This window comes from Esox lucius, chromosome 5, assembly GCF_011004845.1.
Source record: "Esox lucius isolate fEsoLuc1 chromosome 5, fEsoLuc1.pri, whole genome shotgun sequence".
In the NCBI taxonomy this organism is placed as follows: domain Eukaryota; kingdom Metazoa; phylum Chordata; class Actinopteri; order Esociformes; family Esocidae; genus Esox; species Esox lucius.
The window spans coordinates 11,788,353-11,800,776 of NC_047573.1; the positions used below are offsets into that span (position 1 = coordinate 11,788,353).

Consider the following 12,424-nt stretch of genomic DNA (forward strand, 5'->3'; position numbering starts at 1 on the left):
ATAAGCTCATAAACAACTAATCAGCGTCATTATTTCCCCTAGACCATTTATTTTTTATGACACAGACCAACGAGTGCACAGAGTGCAGAGAGCTGATATGCGTTAGCTGTCTCACACTGAGAGCATGCGTTTTGCATCTACATGTGGTCTTTCTATAGACTAAGGTGCCGTTGACTTTCTTGTTGTGGAAAAATATTTGGAGCTGGTAAAAACTCATCAGTAATCATTTGCAATTTTTGTGCATGTGAATACGTTAGGTTTAAAGGGGGAACATTTAATTCATGAGTTGAGTCAAGACCGATGTCTAAACTATGGCTATCATAGTTAACACATTAGTAATGCACTAACCCAAAAATGCTTCACCAATACTTTGGAAATGGATCCCATATTTAATCACCTATCCATTTGGTTACTGCATTTACCGCTTCCACCCTGCAACACAATGCACACATCACCCATTTAGGCCAAATCATTAAGGAGTTAAAGGGGTAATCTACCCGCCAAAAAATTATTAAAGTTCAATGAATTTGGTGAAAGCATGTGTTCTATCAGCAGATATAATATTATTTCAATATTGTCAGTCAAAGCTGTTGTGCTAAAATACGACAACAGCTTTGACTGACAATATTTAAATAATATTTTACCTGCTGACAGAACACATGCTTTCACCAAATTCATTCAACTTAAATTATTTTTTGGGGAGTGGATTTATTTGGCCTTAGTAGGTAATGTCCTACTACAATCTCTACCCCGAACAGTAACAGGAAGACTGGCCACCCCGCACAACCCAGCTCCTCAGCCAGTTTCCATTTAGGTTTCTGTCTTTCTAGAAAGCTGTTCCTAACACCTTTACTGTAATATCTTATTGAATGATTTTGGGGGGTTTTAGGCTTTCACCTGTACAAGACAAATGCTGATGGGCTTTATAAAATCAGTGTGATTGATAAGGTGCTGCAGTTGTGTCTCTTTTACATCTGTTCATTATCAGTGTCTTTCCAGCAATGAGATTAAACAGCTAAAGTGTTTTGGGGTCCCAGCTTCTTAAAAACAACACAGCCCGTACCCACCCAGACACTGGAGGAGCACTGTAAGCCATACTTGCCAAAACACCACCAAGCTTATCAAAGAGTAGGTTGAAGCTCCATGCTGGCAGGTCGGAGCTAGGGGATGTTTCTGGACAGACTATAGGTATCATGGTGGCTTGGTCTGTCACTCACTCAGGCACTGCATCACTTAGAAACTGTGTTAGATGTTAATAGTTGTCAAATGCTTGCTTTCTCTGTCCTTGGCAGAATTTTAACATCTCCGTGCCTCGTCGCATCCTCTCTCACTTCCTTCTGAAAAACCATTTGATTGAAGGTCAGAATCCTCTCCACTCTGACCCTGTCATCCAGTGGGTTTTTAGAACGACAGGAAGAGAAGACATGAGGCATCTGGGAAATGCAATTGAGATTTTCACGTTGCTCTACTCCCTCTCAAAGCACATTGAGGGAGAGGAATAAAGGTTCCTTCTTTCAGGACCCAAATACACTTTAAAAGAGAGGCAAGGCGAGGAGGAAATAGTACAGAGTACAGTAAATATTTGACGGCTTGAAGACGATACTGATTATTAATTGTTTCTGAATTATTGATTATTCTGAATCATTATTACCAATTATTGTCTTATTAGAAACCATTGTTCAAGCTATTTGTGATGTTTTATAGTCATACATACATAACTGAAATCAAGAAAGATAACAGTTTTTTTTATATTTTTCATTCAGCACAAACTGTTGGCAACTTGACAGGACAAAAATAGTTCAGTGTCCTTTATTCCTGTGATCTTTTGAGTGACATCTACATGTTTTTGTGGTTGCTAGCTGGAGTTACTGTGCCATTGTGGCCTATACCTTTATTTGTTTAACTATGTATTTTAAGCCAACAGAAAATAATACGTAAATGTATGTCGTACCCTTCAGAAATATGCACTCCGATGTCACACGTTGGTCCTTTTTAGTTATGCATTTATTTTAAGATTCATATCCAGTATGTATACGTCATATAAAAAAGTTCCTGTAAAAAAAGTCCCGAAGGAGGTTTTACCTCGTGGTTTAGTGTGCATACAGAATATGTCCTTATAACCTCCACTTCATCTGTTTCACTGTGCTCCTCCCTCACTGACTCTGCAGGACTTTCCAGGACCTTTCCAGACAGATGGACGTGACCTACGGTACAGTGAGAGACTCGGCCGTCTACGACTACTTCAAGAACAAGGGCACCAACCCTCTGGAGCAAGACAGCACCTATGCGGAGCTGTGGAGGACCATCAGCAAGAACAACGGCCATGACTACTCTGTGTCCAGTCCCTCTGAGGGCATCCGCAAAGTAGGTTAACCAAGATGAGGCAGGAAAATGCCAATACTGGGCAAATGCCTGGGTACAGGCTAGCAGTAGCTGTAGGTAGCAATTCCTTAGCTATTGTGGATTCTGAGGGAGAGAGAACACATTTTAAGAACGAACGAGCGATCTTTCCATTTTTGTTTCACTTTCATTTCTCAGCTTGGAGTAATACTGTTCTTATTCATTTTGAGGATGATCTTGAGAGAAAGATTTGGTCCTTATGGTGGTTAATATAAGTTTTTACGTGGTGAAGCCAGACAGATTTCCAAATTGTGTACAATACGTTTTCTTTTTATTTGAATAATAATTCTACTTTCCATGTAGTTCCACCAAAGATGGTTAATGTGAACATGCTTCTTCAAGCAGAAAACGCTTCTTCAATAGACATCTCTCATTAACTTTCTAAGATACAAATGCGCATGGAGGGCCTAGTGTATGCTGGTTTTAGTTTTTTCCTTTCAATTGGTGCTCAAATGAGACCTATACAACCAGGTGGGGGGAGATCCTAACAAATTAGGATCCTAATTCTAAATCCTAAACCTAATTCATTAATTAAAGTAAAGAATCTGCAGACACTTGGCCCTTCGGAAAACAGGTATGATTTTAGCGCAAAAAGAAAAAGTTGAACTTTAACATGACTTGAGCAATTACAGTTTCATTTAACTAAAGCATTGGCTCAAAATCTAGGTTTTGCAATAACATTTTCAGAAACATTTTCACTACTGTCGTTGACTTGTAAAACCCAAAACCACATTGTTGCCTGTCAAATCTCATGGTGAAAACCTCAATGGTTCTGCCATATATTTCAAACCAATTAGGCAGGCATATTCCTCATTGTCTTTGTCTGTCTGTCTGAATAAGTAAATCAGCTGCGTCATAGATATATAAACTGCCTGTAATAATAAAATGTTTAATAAACTGCCTGCAATAAGTGGCTCTGCACGGCCATACTGTCAACTGACAAGTGATGTGCTTCATGTCATCAGTTTTGTGATTTGTTTTTGAGTGTACACATTTTAATTAAAGTTCTAGCATTGTCCTTTTTTTTCCAAATGCAGCTACTTATCTTTAGTCATCTACCAACAGCCTAGAGGAGCGAAGCAGCACTGTTATTTCTGTCAAATGTAGTCTTTTTACCACACAACTTCTACTAATTCATTTCTCAGACTCAGGGAAGTGAGCCTTTTAGCACTAATTGCAGATCTGCTAAAAGGCATCTGTGCTAGTCAACAGAAACAATGTGTCTCGGTAGCCGTGCACTGCTCACTGGTCCGTCCATTGAGGCAATAATTAACAGATACATAGAGACAGAATACAAACACACATCCAAGACCTTCCGTCTTTGCCTCTAAAGGTTTTACAAAGCAAATTACCCAGTTCATAAGGAGAACCTGGAAAAGGCTCTGTGTCTGTGTTACTTGTTCGGTAGAGCCTTCCACAGTTAGTGAAGACCGGATCACATCCACAGCCATTGCCGCACGATACAGGCCTTCTGTAAAACCTAGATTGCAATACACTGTGCAACTTTTAGCATACGCCATAGGCAGAACGCACATCATCTGGATCATTAGCTGGGTGCTGGTGTCCCACTGACTCTCTATGGTCCGCAGGCGAAGAAGGGCCCGTATGCCTTTCTGTGGGACATGGCTGTGGTGGAGTACGCTGCCCTCACCGACGACGACTGCACCGTCACCGTCACAGGAAACAGCATGAGCAGCAAGGGCTACGGCATCGCCATGCAGCACGGGAGTCCGTACCGAGACCTCTTCTCCCAGAAGTGAGCAACCGCCGGCGTCGGTCCGTCTTTATTGTGATGACCCTGGCATGGACGAGCACAATTACCACTCCCCAAAGGGGACCTATAGCTGCCTCCCTGAGCCTGGAGTTGAAACCGTGCAGTGGTCCCTTGTTACGTTTCCGTATGTAGGCATTGTGCTGTAGGTGAAATGTCACTTTTGCTGTATAGAGTATCTGCTCTTTCTCACATCTCCCTCTCCTTTCACCCCCCATCTCCTCCTTTCATCCCGCATCTCCTCCTTTCATCCCTCATCTCCTCCTTTCATCCCGCGTCTCCTCCTTTCATCCCCAATCTCCTCCTTTCCTCCCCCATCTCCTCCTTTCATCACCTTGAGGAAATATCCTACGTCCAAGTACACATGGTTAAACGCGCACCTACTTTGATTCCTAATTACTTTCTCTGCTTCATAAAAGCCATAAACATAATCACTGATGGTTGACGGCGCTTGAGGGAATTGAGCGTCGTAATTGGCTGAGAGGTCATTCAGTGGTTATATTCAGACGTTTTAGGAGGAGTTTGATGAGGGAAATGAAAGGCCTACTCATTTAGTACTGAAAACATTAGTGAATATTTATATGATATGGGTTGGGTTAGACTGATGTTCACAGAGGAACAATGCAGAACTGGTCTGTAATTTTTTACAAATGTATTTTACATGTTTCACCTTTTTGCAATACTTTTATATATTATTAACTTCGAATCCGGAATGGTGTGAGATCGCATACTAAGGGTATGGTATCACATAACGTTTTACTGCTCTTATATCATTGGTCAGCGGGTCATAATAGACAGTAAGGCATCTTAGCGGTTTGTGGTATATTGGCAGTGTAGCTAAGCACCCTGTCCAGGCACTCCACTATGCACTGTGCATATAAACTACTCTTAGCTATGGAATACTGGCCATGTGCCACCCCCCCTCCCATGCTGTAGATTGCACAGCATCTGCAGAATGCTATTTAGTTGTCATTCATTTTCATTAAACCATACTTGAGGAACTAGATGCGTTTCATTTGCAGGGTACAGGATCACTGCTACACATAATTGAAGCAGGGATCCGCAGTCAAAACAACAGCAATGTTATTCACTCACGCCTTCAAACATTAATGTAGCAACTCAAACAGGTTTTACCTTTTCATTTATCTGCCCAGAAGGCAATAAATATGTTTGTTTGGATGAAAAATAATTAAGTATCAGTGAAGATTATTTTTGTAATTACTTCCATGATGTAAATTACATGAACAATGAATGATTAATTATTAACTGAACCAAAGACTTTGACAACGTCAACATTGTTTTCAATCCTTTGATCGAGGTTGCCGTTTCGGTATCATCTATTTCAAATGGATCCTATTGTGAAGATAACAGAGATGGGTGCAGATTTTGGATGTTGATTGTCTAAATCTCTCCATAATCACATGTATCCAATTAGGACTGTGTTATCAAATTGGCCAAGGCTTTGTCCCAATCCCCAAATCCTGCAGTCTTGATTGCATTCCCACACATCTTGTATTGATTCTTCTCAGGTATTTGAGTTTCAAAGCATCGGTAAAAACTACTCAAAATCTTTACTCACAATCTTTCAGTTAAGAAATGCAACTAAATGCTAATAAAAAGTTACCATGTGATTGAAAATCTACGACCAGAATGAACTACTTTTCTAAATGCAGGTGTAGGTAAAGGGACAGTGATCCTTCTACATGTTGAACCAGTGTCAATCAGCTTGTCGTGTTTAGGTCAGTTTTTCTCTGGGGCTTTTGGAGGCCACACGCACACACCCTAGATAAATCACCAGATGTTCATGTGGTGGAGCACTTAAATCCTTCCCATTCCTCTCAGGTGTGCTTTGTCAGGGACCCTCAGAGTGCAACTATCCCCACCAGATAATACCTATCCCCACCAGATAATACCTATCCCCACCACTGAACACTGTTCCTCTTACCTCCCATCGCGCCGGCCTGGAGGGATACTCGTCTGCGGCATCCAGGGCTAACATAGTGGCTGGTGGTGATGTGCTTTATGGACAGCTTGGAGGCAGCTCAGAGGGCAGCAACTGGCTTCAAGAGGATGTCATCTCCCCTGCAGGGACAGATTTATCATAGCCCCACCTCCCCTCCCCCCCACCGGTAGTCATCATCATCCATCCCCCGTCGTCATCCTCCATCCCCCCGTCATCATCATCCGTCCCTCGTCATCATCATCCATTTCCCTCCCTCCGCCTTCTCGTCTGTCCATAACCTTACAAATTCGCCATGGGCTTCTTTTCATCTCAGAAATTGGTGTGGTGGGAGTGTTTGCCCACGGGGTGGTACTCTGATAATGGTATTTGCCTCCTCGCCACAGCTCCTTTTCTTTTAATTAAGCAGTTCTTCAATCCGTTTTATTATGGATTTAATTTGTGTCAGTAAAGGACTACAAAAGCTGACATTTAATGAAGTTTACAGTAGGGGTTTAATTCGTTGAGCAGGCACAATTCAACAAATCACACTTAAAACGCTGGGCTGTGGGAATGGTCACATATGAATGCTTTCATCTGCAGAAGATACAGCTGGTCTGTTTCCTTGTTCATTTAGTGCCATGATATCATATGAATGGTAGTTATGGAACTAGGGCCCTAATGTCCTTAGTCTCAATCCTTTGTGTAACAGCCTTCAGGCTTACTGTGGTAAAAAAATAAAAAAGCCTGCTTTACAGGAAGCTGAGGGACAGTCAGCCGCTTATACCTTGACTGTACATGTCTTCTGTCTCCGTGCAGAATCCTGGAGCTGCAGGAGAAAGGGGACCTGGACATCTTGAAGCAGAAATGGTGGCCACGCACAGGACGCTGTGACCTCAACAGCCACTCAAACGCCACGCCGGACGGGAGGTCCCTGAAGCTGCATAGCTTTGCCGGGGTCTTCTGCATCCTGGCTGCCGGACTTGTGCTGGCCTGCCTGGTGGCTGGGCTGGAGATGTGGTGGAACAGCAACCACTGCGGGCAAGAGCAGCCCAAAGAGGTGACGGAACACAGAGCCCGGAGGACAGGGCAACAGGGGGAGGACACTGCCACACTCTACTTTAAGGATCCAGCCGCAGACCACAGCCCCGATTTAGTAGAGCTCCAGTACACACAGCTGTAGATTGTGTTCCAATTGAAATCAAATTTGGTCCCCGTACCCCCCCCCCCCTCACCCCACTACCCCCCAAACCCCTCCCCCCCTTTCTGAAACCAGACCCATCTGTTTTTTGTATGGCATGCGTACCTCAGGCATAGCTCACAGATAAAACAAGTCCCTTCGATCATTATCTTACTAATATATGTTCGTCTTGGTTATTGTTATTTTTTCAGAAACTTTAGATTTGAACATATTTCATCAGTGTATGTTCATCATATCAACAGCAAAACATTAGGCTGCCTCATCAGTATTAAACAACTAGGCAACCAAGATGTTTTTGCCATAAGCAATTCCTGCATTTTTTCACAGATCGCTTACTAACATGTTAGAACCACTCATTATGAACTGTGATGAGATTTTATAATGAGATCTTGTCTAATTCTTTCTCACTGAGCAGAAGTTTTGACAATTTCTATTCTCAAATTTTCTGTAGTGACATTCTTGAGTTATGTCCAGATTGCAGGGAATTACACTTTCAAAGGGAGATTTTAACACCTTTTGACATTTCTTATTTCAAAGTAAATCCATTTATCTATTTCATTCAAGTCAATATGAAACAGGCAAATGTGGCATTTTGAAGAAAAACATCAGTATCGAGTTTGTTATAAGTTCCCCATAAGATAAGTATTCCAAAAAGAATGAAAACCCAATGATAGAAAATAGTTTCTTCCCCCAAACTGTAAACACATTTCCACTTTTTGGAGAACACTTTTTATTTATTACTGTAAGACTTAATACTGCTAAGTGCCTGCTAAGCTGTTTTACACATATTACTCCTTATACCTCATCGCCTGCTCACTTTAAGTCTTAATGAGTTTAAACCACTCCGGTTGCCGCGGTGACGTAAGCATTGTCTACTGAAGCCTCTCACATGAGAGTTCCAGCACTCTCCCCCTGCATGTGACATGAGACAGCCCAAGGCTTGACACGGATCCGTAAACTAAAGTGTGAGCAGAAACAGGACACTTGCATGGGCCTGTCACCCCACAGCAATAAGAGCCACTATATCTGTCCAACCCAGTCCATAATCCCTAGTAATTCACTGTGGGACATCTTGTTGCAAGTATATGTCGATGTGGACATCCATCCGTTATTACTATTGACTGTTCTATGATCTCGTGCAGGTTACTAAGGATTACAGACTGGCAAGGGTTTCTGGTCCATTGACTTATAATGACATTACCACTGCTTCATCGGAAGGGAGGAAGGACATTTGGACAGAGAGAGAGAGAGACTGGGATGAAGCAGAAGCTATTGACACAGGTCAGAATAGAGCTCCTAAAATCTGATTTGTGCTGATGCATTAAAGGGGCACTCTGCTCTGTCTGACTGGGCTTGGGGGGCCATTTTGAACTAAATCTTCACAACACCATCTCTCCCATCATTGGCAATGCTCCTATTTTCTGATTCTTATTCGGTTTGTTCTCCCTTTTTGCTTTGTAGTTGATAGATGCATGACAAGAACGTCTTTGCTCACCCTTGCTTAGAAACACTTCACAGGGAATAACAATACATTCGGCGACATTTTCGATTAACTACCTCATCACTTTATAAAAGCATTTTATAATGCATTAGTTATAAGCAGTCGTGACTGTTCATGACTCCTTACAACAGCCTTCATGAATGCAGATCTCTAAATGTATTTGTGAAGTTCAACGCTGGTGGTGTATAGAACGTGGTCAGAGATCAGTCACAATACAGGACCCTCATGAGTCATAGTCTTATGACCCATGACCCAATGTGGAGTCCATGTTAAAAATAGGTTATTCAAGCCCAGATCATCGGCGAAAATATCAGGCCGCCACGGATTGATGGAGTATTCTTATAGGTTTTGTAGGGTTTTGTTTGCAATATGAAAGCTTTTACACAGCAGAGCATGTTGTCATTTCCCCTCTGTTTAAATCAACACAATGCTATTGAAACACTGGTGCAGTGGTTTGTTTTGTGGCAGTTATTGGTTTAGGCATAATGCCAGAGCAACAATATTATGATTATATTTTAATGAGGTGCCAGTCTGCTAAAACGATATCATTGGCTTGATGTTTTAATTAGTTTTGAGATGTTTTTGCATGATACAGGATTGATACTGTTGAAAATTAATTCCAATAATTGACGTCTCTGTTGATAAAGTCTTAGGAGCAAATGATATCAACATTAATGCATGTGTACATTCCAGAAAGCTTAAGCGGTTATGGGAAACACTGTGTAAATACTTGACATTGATCTATCAATTGTCCGTGGCTTTTTATCAAGTGTTCTTAACATTTACTACCTCCTAGAAGGTGTGTTTTTAGCCAGGAGGCTGCTTTTGACCGGCAGTTGTCTTTGACAAAAGGAAATGTGTCATGTGTTATGAGAGGAATTTGTTTTTCTATATTTCTGCATCTATGTTGCCAAACAACATCCATCAGAACTCCATGAAAATAATTATAATATTTAATTCCAATTAATTTGGTTAGTCACCAGACCACAAAGTTTTCCTAAGATTCTCTAAAGCCTTGTCCCCATATCAGTACCATTGGGGATATCCAATATTGCTTTAGGATTTGTTGGAATATAAGGGTTACAAAAATTGCACAACCTAAAAAAAAAATATTCATGTGGAGAACACTTCGAAGCCTGGTGTATCCATCCCGGTAGAATAACATTTCGCAAATATTTCATACATTCATAAACATTTTCATAGATTTTTGTTCTACATACATTAAATATTAACTGAAATGTGTCCTCATACTCACTGGCCATAAGGATTAACCGTTTTTTCTTTCGTCTTTATATTCAATTATTGAACTCATATCATAGTTTCGTCCAACCACTATTGGAGCCAAGGTGTGCCAGCCTTCAAAGTAGCATTTTGCAGTGTAGCCAAGTGTAGCACTCAAGAGTAAGAACAATGACCCTTCTCCTGATTGGCTTGGTGATACCTGTTAGCCTGAAATACATATTGTCCTCTACCGTTAGCTGTGCCGACGTAGTAGCATATCCTGTCAGCAACCAACCTCTCAACTGTCAATTAGCGTCTAACACGTTTCCATGACCACAGTCATCCAGAGACACTGTGTCTGGCCCCCGTCGGCACGATTTCTTAAATATAGTGATCGATCAATTTTCCCGGGGTGACATCCGTAGCTGACTGCGAAGCAGGACGGACACGGTTGAAGCCCTGTGTATACTTTCATTAGCTGAAGTCCACGCGTGAATGGACTGTGGCTTCAGGAACGAGTAGTTGTTGGTACCGTCTGAATGTGCCATGTGATACGTTACGTCAACTTTACATTGCTCTTACTGTAGCGTCAGCAATGCCCAGTGTCCTAAGGTCACTCCTCCTGTCCAACAAATGCTTGAGAGGGTTTTCAGAAGCCTAAAGTTGCAGCGCCCTAGATCAGTCAGTTGAAGTTAGGATGAGGTTTGGCTCCAGCACTGGTGTCATCTGTCATAGATTTGACACCCCTTACTAAACATCAGACTGTCTATATCCACTGGCCAAGTTTGATTTCAAGGTGCACATTCTATACACCTGTAATTCAGTCACCTCAATTCCAATTAGACAATTAAAATTGACGTTAAATTACAACCCAGTACAAAAAAAATAAAAAAATAAATGGAAGTGGAGAGGGAAACTGAATGCATGGAGCTGGTGAAAAGCCTGAGAACCCCAATCGGGGAACAGCCCGTCTCAGCCTCTGTGTCCCTCCCTCCCCCTCTCTCTCTCTTTCACCCTCTAGGACAAGGAGGTGAATCTGGAACAGGTGCATCGGCGTATGAACAGTCTTATGGACGAGGACATGGCCCACAAGCAGATCCCCGGCCCGTCTATCGAGATCTCTGCGCTGGACATCGGCAGCATGCAGCCCAGCCAGCAGCTGGAGTCTGTGCGGGACTACCCGGGCACGGGTCTGTCTGTGAGCACCTATCTCCCCGGGGAGGGCCATGGGGCGGGGCTGGGTCGGACACTAGCTCAGGGCACTGGCAGCACCCTCCCCCACCACCACCCCCTCAGCAGCTCCACCATCCCCTCCATTCAGTGCAAACACAGAGCTCCCAACGGGGGGCTGTTTCGACAGAGTCCCGCCAAGACGCCCATGCCAGTGTCGTATCAGGGAGTTCCCGGAGGACCCATCCCAGAAGCCATTGAACCGACCCACAGTACGTCCATCTGATGGTTCCACCTCCGTGTCACATCTCCTGCCCCACATGTGATTTCCGTGGGGGATTGTTGGGGGGGGGGTGGGGGGGGGGGGTTAGAGGGAAAGTGTACAAACAATAGAAATACAAGATTTTTATTACCTGTTGAACAATAGACGTCGTCAGAGGAACAGCAAATTTTACTTGTATATATTTGTAAATACTGACAGAATGAAGTGAGGTAAAAGTGTATTTTGAATATTCTCAATTTTTGAAGTTGAGTTATAAAAAAACAAAACGAGATCAAAAAAATTATATATAAAAAAAACGACTGTTTGAATGGCTTTGTAAATTTTGTTCTATATGAATAATGACGCAAATTCATTGTGATTGTTTTCTAAGTGCCGAAATAAAAGATGTCTCCACAATTCATTCTTAGATGACCATGCACCATAGGGATATTATGTGGAACACCAACTTTTATGCACCTCTATAACAGCAACCATGTCTATATTTCAGTACCACAGGACAATGTTCCCAGTAGATGGATTCATTTTGTTTGTAAGACATATATATACATTTTTCAAAGTGTTTTTGTTTTCCTACCTTAAAGTCTTGGTGAATCATAAAGGCTGAAGCTGAAGTAGAAATTGTCTGTCATGAGTTCTCCATATTTAGGAAATGTATGGTAGTTCATCAAGTAATATGTCCTATGTTGTCCAAGGCAGGGGGAGATAATAGACTCAATTAAATCTGTATCGCGAAAGTTCAGCATTACAGTGTGATTAACATCAATGTAACTTTCCCGTATTTGTGGTGACTCATTCACAGTATAGAAGCATATGCATATGTTGGCTTAATCCAAAATGACCTTTACATTGATAGCGTGCCCTCTGTAAAGCTTCAGCGATAAATATTGAATAGAGCCTGTTGTCTCAGTCCACACCTATGGCAAATTTGTGCCGGATAC

At 42.1% G+C, this 12,424-nt stretch overlaps 1 protein-coding gene across 4 annotated transcripts in view; it reads left to right on the forward strand.

The window, feature by feature from the left end:
- grid1b (glutamate receptor, ionotropic, delta 1b) overlaps positions 1–11,535 on the forward strand; it is a 329,186-nt gene extending 317,651 nt beyond the window's left edge. For 2 of the 4 annotated variants that reach the window (XM_013133865.4, XM_020046269.3), the window contains 5 exons: positions 2,169–2,364; positions 3,990–4,156; positions 6,930–7,170; positions 8,454–8,592; positions 11,055–11,535. In XM_013133865.4, coding sequence (XP_012989319.2) covers positions 2,169–2,364; positions 3,990–4,156; positions 6,930–7,170; positions 8,454–8,592; positions 11,055–11,464 — 1,153 coding nt within the window. In that variant the 3' untranslated portion in view covers positions 11,465–11,535. The remainder of the gene's footprint in view (positions 1–2,168; positions 2,365–3,989; positions 4,157–6,929; positions 7,171–8,453; positions 8,593–11,054) is intronic. The other 2 variants (XM_013133866.4, XM_010895654.5) reach the window with 1 other exon arrangement.
- Positions 11,536–12,424: the final 889 nt, after the last annotated feature.